At 42.3% G+C, this 15829-nt stretch overlaps 1 protein-coding gene across 2 annotated transcripts; it reads left to right on the forward strand.

The window, feature by feature from the left end:
• The first annotated feature begins 4510 nt into the window (after positions 1-4510).
• rassf6 (Ras association domain family member 6) lies at positions 4511-15093 on the forward strand. 2 transcript variants are annotated; one of them, XM_034547654.1, is made up of 11 exons: positions 4511-4642; positions 7344-7422; positions 8771-8849; positions 9071-9231; positions 9501-9595; positions 9833-10032; positions 10509-10610; positions 11254-11305; positions 11409-11527; positions 14310-14407; positions 14776-15093. In XM_034547654.1, the coding sequence occupies exons 2-11, from the start codon at positions 7364-7366 to the stop codon at positions 14849-14851; spliced, it is 1041 nt and encodes a 346-aa protein (XP_034403545.1). In that variant the 5' UTR covers positions 4511-4642; positions 7344-7363; the 3' UTR covers positions 14852-15093. The 2 variants fall into 2 exon arrangements, with proteins under 2 accessions (XP_034403545.1, XP_034403546.1); XM_034547655.1 differs by lacking the exon at positions 4511-4642 and adding an exon at positions 6378-7200.
• The last annotated feature ends 736 nt before the right edge of the window (positions 15094-15829 follow it).

Consider the following 15829-nt stretch of genomic DNA (forward strand, 5'->3'; position numbering starts at 1 on the left):
TCCGGTGCTGGAGAGCACAACAGTGTTTATCCACCGTGCTGCGTTCAAGGTCCCGCTCTTTGGTGGCATGTCGGTCGAGACACGTTTGTGTCAGTAAAGGTACAAGAAAAAACACACAGAAATAGATAACATCACTGTAATAACAATAATAATAATCAACTTTTCATTTAATTTAAATTAAAACTATAGTCCAAGCTGCTACAGTCTGTAAGACAGAACTTTACCCTGTACACTACAGGATCCAAAGGGGACAAAATAACTGCAGAGAACAGACACAGATAAGTTTTAGTACCCACACATTACAAAGTGTCAGCAGGATACTATACTGTACATATACAGTAGGTCGGTATCTTCTTCTGTCGTGTGTGTGTATATATATATATATATATATATATATATATATATATATATATATATATATATATATACATGCAACACTTATATTAGATAAACAACACTAATAATTTGTGAAAAGAACATCCGCGTAGGCCTATTCCAACTCGCTACTGAACATTCACTGTTACATGTTGACGCACACTGACGCACGCACACACACACACACACACACACACACACACACACACACAGAGAGCCCAGGAGGCAGCTTTTGTGTCCACCTGTTGCCTGCGAGCCTGCATGTCCTGTTTTATTTTAGGAAAGGAATGGCATTTCAGTTCATTTGCTCCTCGTCCGTGCTGCTTTGGATGGAGTCGACTATTGTACTCCCACAGCCGGCACGGGTACGCATTGTTGTTTAGGGGCAAAGAAAGAAAGGTGGTCGTGGGAGGCTGCCGTAAATTATGTCAGGCCTCTGTCTTTTGTCATGTCACGTGACAAAGATGGAGGATTTTGTTTGTTGCACAGTGCACATCTTTTATTTGCCCTCCCACTTAATCCCTATCATGTATTTCATAATCACCTCCCTCCGTTTTCATGTGTTGGATAAAACAACACACACACGCACACGCACACACACACACACACACACACACGAAGCAGACGAGCTGCAGTATGTCAGCAACTCTTTTGTTGATAATGCTGCACTCCACAAGGTGGTGCTGTCCTGCAGGGAACCAGCTAAACTCCTACGTTGGGACAAAGTAGGAGTTTTGTCATGATTCTGGTACACTTGTGTGCTGATGCTCTGGCTCCCCCTGCTGACACGGGAACGAACTGCTCCTGAATTAAAATCTCAACACTAAACTGTTTTTTTCTTTATTTCAGACACTGAACAGTGAAATCCTGGATCGTTGGCAAAGAGCGTACAGCTCTAATAAATAAATAAAAAAGCTCCAGCATTGCATGCATCCACTGAAAGCGCTGAAATATGCGGTGTGTCTCATTAACAGTTGACCTAAACAGCTGTTTTCTCTTTAGAAAGCGGTCACACTTAAAAGCCTCATTTTGGTTTTTACTCTGGTATTCTTAATAACACCAGGACTAAGGTTTTTTTAGATATTTCAAAGCTGCTGCTTCAGGTTGGATCTGCCTAGAAACCATGATGTAAGATCAACCATTTAAGTTCCATACACGCCTTACAGGCTTTTAATACAGAAGTAATAAAAGAATAAAAAGGAAATTGAGGATGAGGATGTGAGAAGTATGATTGGATATGACACCAACATTGTACGATGACTCCTAGAGTATCAGGCCAGGTCACTGAGTGAGACGCAATTTAAAAGATTCTAAACTACTGATGAATCTGATTTATTTGATTTGAACCCAAAGAAGTTTTGAGTAGTTTGCTCAGTTGCCTGATGTTACGTGAATCGAAGTAGATCTTAAGAAAGATCTGCATAAAAATGATATGCTTTAGAAAGTTGATCCCAAGGTGACATGTGGAAGGAGAATAGTAAAGGGCCGAGCACTGGTCCCTGTGGTGCTCCATGGCAGCAGTGGTTGTGGAGGATGTACGGTCCTCTACAGTCACACAAAATGTCTTCTCAGAGGGATAGGAATACAAACTCTGCACCTGATTTAGACGATCAAGAGGAATATCTCGTCAACCTGTATTTATTCTACATGCTCAGAGGAGTCAGAGTCCTCTTTTTAAACCCACCGGCTCGCCTTGCCACATCTGAATGACGCTTGCCACACCTGTCCTTGCTTGGCATCCGCTAACAATCGGCATCATAACTGGGGTGCCTCTGATTTAACCCACTTATTGTGTGTTGGATGTCTGTCCTCAGGAAGCCCTCCTGGATTATTGCTCTCTTTACTCTCCTGTATGAAACTGCAGCTGTCATCCCATAGGACCAGCTGCATGCTCGCTACTCTGGAATGCAGCTACTGGTGCCCTCCCAGTAGTTTCAGGAAGCCGTCTTTAATAAGCAAATATTTGATCACTGAGGTCTATGTTTTCTAGAGGTCTAGGTTTCATATTACCATTGTTCCTACTGTCATCATTTCAGATTTCTTGAGTGACGTGGATACACAAAATTGAAATGTGCAAATTATTGCAGCCCAATCGGCTTGGGGAACTTGACATGCATGCATGTGCTGTGCTTTGAGTGCTTCTCAAAGTTGGGTCTGTCTCACTCTATGAAATCATTTGCCATAAATGATTCAATTGTGTTGTGTCATTAAAAAGTGCAGATGTTTGCAGATGGGAACCATTTGCGCCATTAAAACAAGCATGCTGTGTCCATAAATCCCAGCCAGGTTAGCTTTGATAATCTGTTATGAATCAGTCGCATGACTGCTGCTGCTGCTTAGCTTGGCTTATTAGCCATCTCGCTAGCTGGCGAGCATGGAAATATATAATTGTGAAGCCCAAAAAAGCTAAATTGAGAAGTTATGAGCGAAGAAGATGGCAGAACACAATGTGTCATGAGTCTTCAGGTGCAAGCGAACAAACCCATGAAGCACCGGACCACAAAGTGCTGTCGACACGATTCAAGTTGAAATGTGTTTCTGCTCATCACGACCAATTAGGTCTGAAGTATTATAGAATACAAATAACTAGAAAGTGTTCTCCCGTTAAGGTTCTCTGGCCCTAAAATGTTTGAGAACCTCTGATTTAACCATTAAATGTTTATTCCTTCACTAATTTGTATTTGAGAGAACACTTGAATTGACAGACATTGTATATATTTGTGTATATATATATATATATATATATATATATATATATATATATATATATATATATTAATTCAATTCAGTTTATTTTGTACAGCCCAATATCACAAATTACAAATTTGCCTCAGGGCTTTACAATCTGTACACATACGACATCCCTGTCCCAGGACCTCACATCGGATCAGGGAAGAAACCTTCAGGAGAGTAACAGAGGAGGATCCCTCTCCCCGGATGGACAGAAGCAATAGATGTTATGTGTACAGATGAACAGCATTACAATGTTACATAAACACATTACATGAATATGACAATGTATGAATGGAACTCCAATCCATGAAACAGAAGGAGGTAGAGAGGTGGGGGGGGGGGGGGGGGGGGGGGGGGGGGGGGGGTGGGGGCGGGCGATCAGCAGGGCCAACGCGGGAGGCCGGCTCACCAGGCATCAGACACCTCCAGGTCCAATGGACCCTATGAGACGTGAAGTAACAAAGACTCCGGGGAGGAAGCAGAGTTAATAAAGTGCAATGGAGAGATGTAAATTCATCCATAAGGAGAGAGAGAAGAAGAGATAGGTGCTCAGTGTATCCTAAAACATCCCCCATATTACAATAATATTTTCACCTACTAGTATGTACATAATACACTCTTGGAAATAAAAGTGCTAACTAGAATCATATACGGTGCTTTAGGGTGCGTCTTCCTCTTGTAGGAAAAGGTTTCAACCAGGAACCCCCAATGGCCTATTCCTGTATTCTTTCCACCCAGAACCCTCTCCGGAGGTTCTATCCAGAACCTTTCCTTTTCCAAGGATTTCTACCCTGTCATATTCCAATGGTTTCACGGGGAAGCCATATAGGGGGTTCTACCGAGAACTCTTTTGTTTTGAAAGGGTTGCATCTAGAACCCTAAGGCCTCGGTGGATAATGTGTCAACCCACATTGAACTTGTTTCACAATGACAGTTTTTGGGGATGTGCGGGCTGGATTGTGGGCGTTCCCTTTTGACACCCATTCTTGACACAATCCTTGAAGAATTCTTTCTTCCAAAAATAGTTCTCTGGAAGAAAAGCGTTCTCACTGAAACAAACACTCTAGTGTTTCTCTTTATTTTCTACCTTTGGTTGTCCTTGTGTTGCATTGAGAGCGCCCTAAACCGGAGTAAAATATGTGTGTGTGTGTGTGTGTGTGTGTGTGCGCGTGTGTGTGTGTGTGCTAAGACAATAGAGCTGATTGTGATTCAGATTTGATGAGGTCAAGCCTTGAAACCGCAAACCACGGGGTGGCTCTCTCTCTCTCTCTCACTCACACACACACACACACACACATTCAAAGCAGGCAAGTCATATCTGGTGTCAGTCAGCCCTTCCCTCTCAACACTGTCTCAACGTGTCCTACAATAATTAACCAGCTGCTGCAGTGTGCTACGCAAGCGCACCGACCACATGCACTGTACTCTGGACCCGTGAACACACACACACACACACACACACACACGCACGATACGGCACCTGAAACATGGAGTAAACCAGCCTCTTTTGTTTGGCGATTGAAAGACCGGCCAGGTAGGGGCGAATGCACGTTCCATCATTTGTATATTGCTTCATTTGTTAAATAAAGTGAGCTTCATCGTGGACAAGAACTCATAACAACCATCATTTATACAGAACTTACCTGAACGCACCGCTGGTTTATTCCTTGATTGCCGTATTGTGTGAACCGCAAACAGTGTACGCCTTTTTAACCGTCAGATTTCTGAAACGAGCATTAATGCCACCATTGAAAATTCATATCACTCAAAAGTTAGGTCCACAACTGTTGATGTATCACAATAATAACTTTTTTATACTTCTGATAAAGTATTGCAACTCAGTTGATGGGTCCGATGTGCTTAAAAGACACTGATGTGTTTCTTAAAAATGAATCGTGTGTCACAAAGTAAAGGGAACACAAAAGAGGAGCTGCGTTTCAACAGGGTACGATATCGTTACGGCATATTTAGGTCAAAACTGTGCATGTGAGTGGGAAGGAGCAAATGTCCCACACGAGGATACGGTACAGAGGGAGGAAGGAGTTCAGTAAGGGAGGAGAGGTCGAGACGGGGGAGGCATACAGGAAGTCAATATAGAGAAACTAAGTGTGTCATCACAGAGTTCCTTGGCTTTTGTCCCGCAGGCGTACGGTTTTACAATGAAATAAAGAATCCCTGATAGTCTCGTTTCGTGAGCTCCTTCGGTTTACGCTTCGTTCTTCCAGCAGCAGCAGTCCTCTCGGCTCAGTGAACTAGTGTTGCCTTTGCAGTGTCGACCACTCATCAGTGGCTCTCCTCCATTGTTGGCTTTTCCTTTTGACATGCACGCGATTTGCAAAACTCACACACAGTTTGGATGTGTTTGCTCCAGGTGGGGTGGTGGGCTTTAAAAACCTGCATGTTGAGGCTTGAAAGGCAAAACAATGAAGTGCTTAGAACATTTCAAGTTCAAGACATGAATCTTTGGACTTGTGCCAAAACAGAACAAAACAACTTTTTTCATTCTGCGAAACGAAAAATCAACTTTTTTGAATCCTCACACTGCGTCTCCAGCGCTGCTTTGCCAGGTGTGTTCAGGCGCAGACATGTGCGCCTGTGAGTCCCTGTACACAACCCGGCGAGTGATGTGGTCTGTGGTCCCGCGCCACCTGTTCACATGCAGAAAGGCCCATCAACGGACTATCAAAACATTCCAGTTGTTGCAAAGCGGATTCAAGAAAGAAAGGTTGAGGATTCCCATCATGGCTCAGTCGTCCGCACAACTCAGCCTCTATGATGTGATTTGTGCAGGTGTCAGTAATATTGGGTAATATTAGTCCCGCCTTTCGACACCAAGGGGGAAACGTGGGGGTGCGGGGGAGGGAAGGGGTCAATGGGCCCCCCACTTTACGCCACTGGATGGATTTGGATAGTCTCCAGTTTCTTTGCTTATTTAGTCTTTTTATTGTATGCACTTCTGTTTTATTATTAACATATAACGTATTAGGTCTAGGGGGGTGGCGAGTAGGGAAGGGGTCAATCACACACACTTTACACCCCTGGACAGATTTGGCTTCACAACGGTCCCCAGTTTTTAGGTTTTTAGTAAAGCTTATTTTGTCTTTTTCTTGCATGCACTTTTGGAATTTGATGAAAATATTGACAGTTTTCTTTTTGTTAAGGTATCATAAAGTACATCACTGTCAACATCTAATGTATTGTTTATACTGTAATGCATTCATGTTAGAAGGAAAGTTTTCTCACTTGGATCTTCAATTAGAATAAAAGCAAGTTATGAATTATGAAGCCAATGTGAAACACACCAGACATAATATACATTTCACAGATAGACAGCATGTGTAACATAGCATGTGATACCATGAGCACATGTTTTTGAATCCCCCGACTTGAGCTGACGGGAAAACATAACGACCATATAGAACGTCCATATTATTGTCAGATTTGACTTACATCTTATAGAAATTGCATGGGAAGTTTGTGCGCTGTGCCTTTTTTCTTCATTCGCTGGTGTGAACGTGTTTGTCTCTGCACAAGAGTGAGCTGTCTGTCAGAATATACAGCGGGGGGGGAAGTGCTGGTATGACAACTGCCAAATACCTGAGATATTTCCTCTACCAGCGAACAGGCCGAGACACACAGAGAGAAGGAGAAAGAGAGAGAGAGAGCGGGAGAGAGAGAGTTAAAGAAAAGGACAAATAGGACAGACTGCTAATTCAAAAGAACGAGAAACAGAAGAGAGGTTTGCAACGAAGCAACAACAAAAACACAAGACGCCACGTGGAAGCTACCAACAAAAAGAAATCACTGCTCACAGGCCTGAAGAATAAACAAACGGTTAGCTCCAAGCTGTCATCACTGGTTACTGGGTGGAGTACTGTTATTACATCTCTTGGAGACAGCACACAAAGAAAGAAAGGAGAGAAAAAAAGAAAAGAAAGTGAAGGCACGGAGAGAGAGAGAGAGAGAGAGAGAAGGGTAAATATAACACAGAAACTTCAGAGAGAGAGCGAGGAAATAGATATTTAAAGCCCGGAGAGAAGAAAGACGGGGACAGAAACTAAAAAGCGAGCTCTGATTTGTCATGTCAGAGAGGTAAGACTCTTATTATCATATCCTTTAAATTCCTGAGTGAGATTCCTCGCTCCCTGATGTCATGTGTCAGGTGGAAGCACCACGCAACAAGTGGGCCGCCTCCTGCTCCGAGCTCCAGATTTACACTTGTGTTCCCCCCCCAGACCCCTCTCAGTGACCAGAGATGAACGGAGCAGATCTTCTCCCAGTGGTCCAGGCGGGGGACGGGAGGACACTGACCAGGTGGGAGGCTTTGTTTGAGTTTTGCTCAAAGGTACCTGTATATATATATCTGTGTTCGTTACATGTAGAAAAAAAAGAAAAGAATGTTGTCTTTTATGTACAAAGACGTCACTCTCGCGTGGTTGCTGCTCTGTGACGTGTGATGGCGGTGTTTAGTCAGAAATAGAAGCTGATTTATTGGCCATACATACACACACACACACACACACAAGGAATATGGTTCTGTTTTTTTCCGTTGCTCTCGGTTTACATACACAGACATTTGACTGCTATAAACATTTGACTACTGTGCCGAGTTGGGACTCAAGTCGCACTTCTGCTGCACAAACATAAACACACACACACAGTGAGACTCGACTTGAGCCTTCATGCGATGACTCTGTGTTTGAGTGGCTCGAGGTGACGTGTTAAGCTGCCATGCGTTGGAGAGCCAGTACAATTATTACATGGTTGTATTCTCACTGTTGTTCAAAGAATAGGTAGTTCCCCTGTTACCCTGAGTAAAGTCAGTCTATATCCATTTTTAGCGGCAAAATACTGATATAAAGGAACTTTTTTTCTTTATATAGCAATTGATTAAATTGATCCAATATCTATAGATCTATAATTTAATAGATAAAGGAATTATGATATATTACATGTTTTGAATTGCTTTTTAGATATAGTTGTGTTCTAAGCAAACCAGTTGGCATGCATGGAATGATAGAACATTACAACCATAAGAGACTTGAGGAGATACATAAACAAATATATATACTGTAAGTACCATAAGTATCTTATGGTTGTAATGAATGTCCAATATTTAAATATATATATATAAGTCTCTTATGGTTGTAATATATATATGTATACATATATACACACATATGTGTGTATATATATATATATGTGTATATATGTATATATATACACACACACACGTGTGTATATATATGCGCGTGTATATATATATGTATATATATATATACATGTGTGTATATATATATATATACATGTGAGTGTGTATATATATATATATATATATATATATATATATATATATATATATATACATACATACATACATATATATATACACACATATATACATATACACATGCATATATATATATATATATATATATATATATATATATATATAAATAAAATCACAACAGTAAGACCACATTGTAATGGTGCAAAAATCGGTGGATATGACAGTGGGGTCCCGTTTAGATTTGACAGTGATGATATAGTACACGTTAAACCGTGTGTATTTAAACTATGAAATATATCTCTTCCGTGCACAGTGGAGGTCAGTGTTATTTACACGTGGAGCGGATGTTTCTGTGTGCTGCGTCCATTTCAGAGCAGAGTTTCTCACCCTGCTGAACACTTACAACGGCTTCCTGAAGGACCACACTCAACTGCACCTCAGTTACTCTCAGGTGTGTTATACAACTATGTTTCAGACACTATATTTAACTGTTCAACATAATTCACATTTCTTCTCTGTCAGCCTTTTATAAAAAAATTAACATTTTTATTGCCTTTAGACGTTAATAAGCACTTTGCGGCGAGTCACAGCTGCGGAGATCCACCGTGAGAGAATACAACGTATGACTGTAACTACACCATGCAGGTGTCTGTGGCTCTGTCTCTGTAACAGGGTGGCGATGTCGAGGTGGTGGTGGAGGGCTTCCTGAACATCTCCTGGGGAGTGCGCAGACCCATCAGGCTGAGAATACAGGACGACAGACAGATGCTCCCCTTCGCCCCTCTGGCCTCACCGGGCCCCATCAGTCCAGTGAGCCCCATCGGGGACAAGAGGTATCGTTGGCATGAGCCAAAGAGAAACATCATGCTCAATGTGACGTTACTGTCATCTACGATTGACCGGAGTAGGAAGAGCTCGCAAATAAAATGGGCCTCACCGTTCCACGATGAGTAGGAGTGGTGGTACTTTTGCTTTTCAGACATCTTTACATGACAAGGTCCTATTTGGCTGTGAGATATATGATTCTAACAAAGGCGCTTTTGTACAGAGGTGGTCATTTTTTGTATTTTGCCAACTGGTCCCTCTCTGTGTGTCTCTGTAGGGGCATGTCACGGTGGGGGGAATACAATGACCTTCACCAGATCGACGAGATGGCTGAGACGCCGCAGGACACAATAGTCACCAAACCGTTACCAGGTGGCTTTTATTTGTCCTCCCACATCCCACAATGCATTTCTCAACAATGTTATCTCAGAGGAGCAGCGGTGGAAGTTCTTTTACTCCAGTAAGAGTAGCAATACCACAGTTGTTCAAAACACTCGAGTCCTGCGTTCTAATTTAGGCTTGATTTTACTGGTAATTTTACAGCAAAAAATAAAAAATAAAATGTTATTCCCAACAAATGTTGAATATGAGACATTTGTACTCCGAAAGGCCGGGCTGTTTACGAGACGACCACGCTGCGCCCTGCGAGGCAGAAGAACTCCGAGCTGGAGGCGGAGTCCAACCTGTTTCGCTGCATGAGTGACGCCTCATTGGTCAAGAGGAGGAGGGGCAGGGGGAAGTCGGCCGCGCAGCGGGAGAAAGAAAGACAACATCGCTTTTCCATCAATGGACACTTCTATAACTATAAGGTAAGTTTCTTTGAAATGCCATTTAAGTGAACTTTAAATAAATACATCAATTAGGTAGTAAAGTAGTCTCTTAGCGGCGCTAGGACGCAACCTTGTGTTGTTGCTTGGGTCGGGATCTGTGAGATAACCACGCCCCCAATCAGCTGAATATAACAGATGGGAAATCAAAAAAGCTGTGAAATAAATGTTGCATTTGAAATACAGTCATTTGAGAAAACGTCTTGGAAAAAAATGCATATTTATTCATTTAACTATATTGACTCATTTATCTCTGTATAGCCTAATTTATTTATTCCAGGATTTATTTATTTGAAATGGACCTAAATGGCATTCCATAGGCTTCGGTTTTCATCTCTTCATCTTCTCTCTTTTATCTTTAAGATCAACCCTGCCACCCCTTTTCCATGCACATGTCTCTGTTTTTAACCTTCCTCACATCTGCGCTGGATCTCACTTCCTCCTCTTGTCTCCCACAGACGTCGATCTTCACTCCATCCTTCGACACTCCAACTAAAGTCCGTATCACCAGCAGGATGACCACAAACCAGGTCATCGAACAGCTGCTTAAAAAGTTTAAGGTGAGCTTTTGTGCACGCTCTTCAAATTGCACGTGAAGTCACAGTCATTTGAATCAAAAGTATGAATGAAGCAGTGCATTGTTTTATATCTCGTTTGAACTGACCCAAATTGACTCTCTCATTAGTAGGCTTGAACCTTGAGTGTTTGATATTGATGAGGATCTTTTCAAGACCGAAAAACTATTGCCTTGCAGTTGTATAACCAGTCATGTTGCAGTTTAAATCACAGGTCACAATGACCTTGACCTTTGACCTCCAAGTAAGTTATATTCAGTTCATCCTACAGACCAACTGGACGTTTGTGCCAAGTTTGAAGAGTTCCGCTCAAGGCGCTCCTGAGACATCACGTTGACAATCACAGTCACAGTGAACTCCAAAATGCAATTGAACCGCAGTCAAACCGGATGCTTGTGCCAAATTTGAAGAAAGATTGTCTATTCATCCACGGCTATCGCCAGCTCGGAGGCATACACATTTTATTATATTATTATTATAAATCGTCAAAACAAACCCAGAAATGCAGGTTGTGACAATTAATATGATCTATTAGATCAAAATAATATAATAATAACATTCATTTTACTAACAGAACAGGGATTTAGGACAGATGTTTAAATACTTGCCTTGCATTTTCGTCCTACAGATAGAGAACGATCCCCAGGAGTTCGCTCTGTACTGTGTTCACCAGAGTGGAGGTACGGCTTCTTTTCTTTCTTTTTTCTTTACGCGCTACATTAAATACTGTTTTCGGACAACGAGCCCTATTGCTGATGCTGCGTGTCCGTGTGTGTCATCCAGAAAGGAGGAAGCTCAGTGACAAAGACCAGCCCCTGTGGGAGCGCATACTTCAGGGGCCCTCCGATGACATCATGAAGATCTTTCTGATCGACATGGACGAAGAGGAAGTCAGCATCGACGTGAGTGTTCCAGCCCCGCCTCCTGAGGGACTGACGTATGTAGAGACCAGACCAAAACTATAAGAGCTTATCGACATGCACTGTGGAGAAACAAATATGAACCAAGACCAAGTATTCCAGTGCAGCTTCATTCATTATTATCTCCTCTCCGTTTCCGGTTGTGTGTGAATGAGCGTGGGGAGGGTTGGCGTGGAGTTTGAGTGTATTTTCACTGCTTTGGGTTCTTCTCCGTTCTTCTGTCTAAGCACATGATCAGGTAAGATACAAAGCAGGTATTAGTGGTTTGTGTGCCTTTGTTTGGGAGGATGGCGTCCTCTGAGACGCCACGCCCATCCATCCGGCAGGAAGTCCCGGTAGTTCCACCGGATAGAGAAGGTGCTGCTGGTTGTCGGGGAGCAGGTAGGACATGACAACCTTTCCTTTGCCTCGAGGATAAATACATCTGTGGTTGTGGTTGTGTCCCGTGTTCCGGCGTTTATACTGCTGTTCATTCTGTACACATGACATCTATTGCTTCTGTCCATCCGGGGAGAGGGATCCTCCTCTGTTGCTCTCCTGAAGGTTTCTTCACTTTTTTCCCTGTGAAAGGTTATTTTTGGGGAGTTTTTCCTGATCCGATGTGAGGTCCTGGGACAGGGATGTCGTATGTGTACAGATTGTAAAGCCCTCTGAGGCAAATTTGTAATTTGTGATATTGGGCTATACAAAATAAACTGAATTGAATTGAATTGAATTGAATACCAAACGACCTGTAAGAACATGAGCACAAATTTGGAAAGTTTACTAGCGGATTTCCTTCCAGTTGGTGGGGCTGTGGGCGGTGCGGTGCGGTCGGCGGGGCATCTTCAGATGACAATAATGTTGACAAGGAGGATCAGGGCCAGTTTTACAACCAGCAGGCTTCTGTGGTTGAGAACGTCATTACATCTGGTACCAAAGCACCACCACGGTCAGTGTGTGAAGAGGAAGCTACAGGTGGAGATCACAGTATTGCCTTCGAGTAGTGGTCGCCAACCCGTTGATCGCGATCGACGGGTTGGCGATCTCGGAGACGTTCCCTGTCGCTCTCCAAAATAAAATGAAAATAACCCATTGTTCCTCATTCTCGAACATTTTCTGAAGTCTCTTCTGAAATGTTTTCTTACGGACTTCGGAAGATCAACGTCAGAAAAGATCTCTGATCACCTGATTCATAAACGCCTGAAAATGGTTTCTTACACAGCGGAAGTGTTCTCAGCTGCGCTCCCCGGAACGAGGGGAACGTATTCCACCGTGGTGCTACAGGTGGGGCGCAGGGGGAAATGCAGAAGGACCTTAATTGAGAACTTCACATATTACAAAATTACAGAGCACACGGACATAAAACTAAGTCATTAATGGCGAAATGCCTGTACCTTCGTATAAATGTTTACGTCACGCCGTTAACAGGTTACGCCTGCGAATGCGCGACGGCCAAGATTCTTGGCGACTTGCCAGGTCCTACCTCTGTGAGATTGGCTTTTCTGCTGTTGCCCTTCAAAACAAAAGCTCAACATTGAGCATGAATTGAGAGTGATATCAAGCCTCCAACCCTGTTTTAAAAAGATTTGTATTGGTTCATTGCCACTAATGCTGATAAAACATGATGGCTCACACATATCTGTACTAATTTTGTTTTGCACAGGTTGCACAATATTGTTGTTTTTATATTCAGTGTATAACTCAGTAAAACTCTTTATTTCCAAATATTTGAACTTGTTTTGTTTAGTTTTTCACAGGTTGCACTTATTGTCTTCTTTCATTAATGACAAATTTGTCCCAAAAACTGTGGAGTTCAGAAAATCACCAAATCAAAATCCAGGAGCCGGCTCACAGACTGCCTGTGCTTATGAGCCCGACTACAAGGCACTCACCGACAGTGTTCAGTCACAGACAGCTCACAGGGTACTGGAAGGGGGGGGGGGGGGGGGGGGGGGGGGTGTAGTGTAGGAAATATGCTGCTGACATTTACAACTCCTTGGGCAAGTTTCAGGCAGCAGGGAAAAAAGCAATCTCTGAAATCTGCGTAAAGATTGTGAACTTGCGCTCTCTGGCAGGGTTGAAGGAGTTGAGGTGGACCGGGTACTTTGGCCCAGGCTCTTCCCCAGAACGTAGCTGGAGGTGCTTGTACAAGCTGCCCATTGAGAAGCGGATAGCAGACCTCCAGTGGAGGTAGTGCACGGGGCTATAGCCACAAACAGATGCCGGGCACCCTTGGATCCAAACATTGGGGAGGAGTGGTATTTCTGCCGTCAGGTGGAGACCCTGGAACACCGTTTTGTTCAGTGTCCTCGGAACTTTTGAAGGGATGATTTCAGGGTCTTAGAGAGGACTTTTCTTTCATTTGATTTATTTTCAGTCCAAAATATAGCACAAAAAAGAAGGCTGTCCATACACTGGTGAACTTTTTGTCTGGTTCTATTAAGTTGGTTATCTGGCTGACACGGAAGAATCGGGCGAGGGGTGCCGGTAGTGAGGATCCGGTGAAAGTTCTGAAGCGACTGTTGAAAGCCCGACTCAGGGTGGAACACGCCTATTACCAGAGGGTGGACAATATACAGGATTTCAGGGACAGATGAGTACTGGGAGCATTTTATGCTGAGCGGATGCTTGAGGTGAACTTTTGAACATAGTGATCATTGTGATTGTTTGTTTACTTGTTCTTTGGCTATTAGTTTTTCAAATGATGGTTTAGAGTTTTTTCTGGTTTCATTGCAATAATGAAATAAAGGATTGTTTAAAACTAAACCTCTCCTCCTCTCAGGTTGCCCAGTATCTGAACTTGGAGCTTCCCATCCTGGAGCAGGTTCTCCTGAAACTGTGCGAGGAGGAGAACAGACTGATACAGAGAGTCATTAGCAAGTCAGTACATGACCCATATGCACTCAAATCCTGCCTAAATTGATGACACTTGCTTTCGTAAGAATGAATTGTCATAGAATTTACGTACACAGGTTCATAAGGAAATAAAGATAGTGAAGTCAAACTCGCAGCATAAAACGACAACGCCATTATACTTGAGCTACAACCAGTCACTCCCCCTTTTGCATGTCATAGATGTCCATAGACTACATATTCATTTGAAAGCGGTTGAAGACAAAATCTGTGTAGTAGCACTTCTACAGCAGGCGAGGGTGCCGTTATTTTACAGTAAATTACCTTTTAACAATTTGCAGCTCGCTCATGGTGTTTGTATACATGTATGTGTTGTGTGTGTGTGTGTGTGTCAGGTACCACCAGCAACATAGACTCCTATCGCACATGCTGACCTCTAAGATGTTCCCTCACATTGAGACCAGTGTCTGACGGCACCACTTTGGGGGCCAACGACTTGCTGTCCAACATCCAACGACATAATAACGACAACATACATGGCTCTGTTTCAAGTCTTACAAATGTAGTCACTGATGTTATTTTTATTCATTATGTGATACATTTTTTTCTCCCCTTCATTTATTTTTTTTAATCTGTAAAATAAGTACAAGATATTCATGTAAGATGCTGTTGTAAATAACTGTAAATCAGTATTGAGCGTTAATAAATAGAAGTTGTGGGACCAGTGTGACCTCTTCTGTGTTCTGTGTTAGGTGTATAGATATTTCAGAAGTTAGTTATAATCAGCAAAGTAATCCATACAGACACACACAAATATATGTATTGATTAGTTTTAAATAAAGACTGCCAACTTGTGTACTCATTCCTTTAAGGTTCTGTGGTGCCAAGACTTTTGCACCAACATAAATAGAAAGGTAATTAAATAAATAAATATATTTTTCAAATGTTTTACTTCAATTTTTAATATTATGTCTAAATACGGTCATCTGAGACCATACTTATGAGTCTTGATAACTTTTCTGTTATCCTTGGAGATACAACTTAGAACATTTGTTCTAAGTTGTAAGTTGGCCATAAGGCATGCAGAAGATGTTGACAGACGATAGTATGACTTTTGTCTTAAATTACTCAAAAAAAGGGTGATGTACTGTAATAGTACTATTTTTATTGACATACAGAGCGGAGTGATCAGGTGTACACAGTCTCTGTGTTATGCTAATGTTGAGTTAATAAAGTTAGCCAAAGATACAACAGTCTCCTAAACGTATTCTACACATAACACTACATGGTGTAAAGCTAATGCCGAAGGGCTTTTAACTTGCATTCTTTCTGATGTCCAACAGGGGTGACTCCTCTGGTTGCAAAAATAAATTTTAAAAGTAAATTATGGTCCATTTAGAGTCAAATAGTCCACAAAGCAGGGTACCTTTAGTCCGGGGATACCTTGTG

Source organism: Cyclopterus lumpus, chromosome 12, assembly GCF_009769545.1.
Source record: "Cyclopterus lumpus isolate fCycLum1 chromosome 12, fCycLum1.pri, whole genome shotgun sequence".
Lineage (NCBI taxonomy): Eukaryota > Metazoa > Chordata > Actinopteri > Perciformes > Cyclopteridae > Cyclopterus > Cyclopterus lumpus.

Bases quoted from the DNA above. Each gene is read 5' to 3' on its own strand.
- rassf6 (XM_034547654.1), top strand. From the start codon at position 7,364: ATGAACGGAGCAGATCTTCTCCCAGTGGTCCAGGCGGGGGACGGGAGG. The intron at 11,306-11,408 runs GTACGGCTTCTT...TGTGTCATCCAG, and splicing joins CTGTGTTCACCAGAGTGGAG to AAAGGAGGAAGCTCAGTGAC. The intron at 14,408-14,775 runs GTCAGTACATGA...TGTGTGTGTCAG, and splicing joins ATACAGAGAGTCATTAGCAA to GTACCACCAGCAACATAGAC.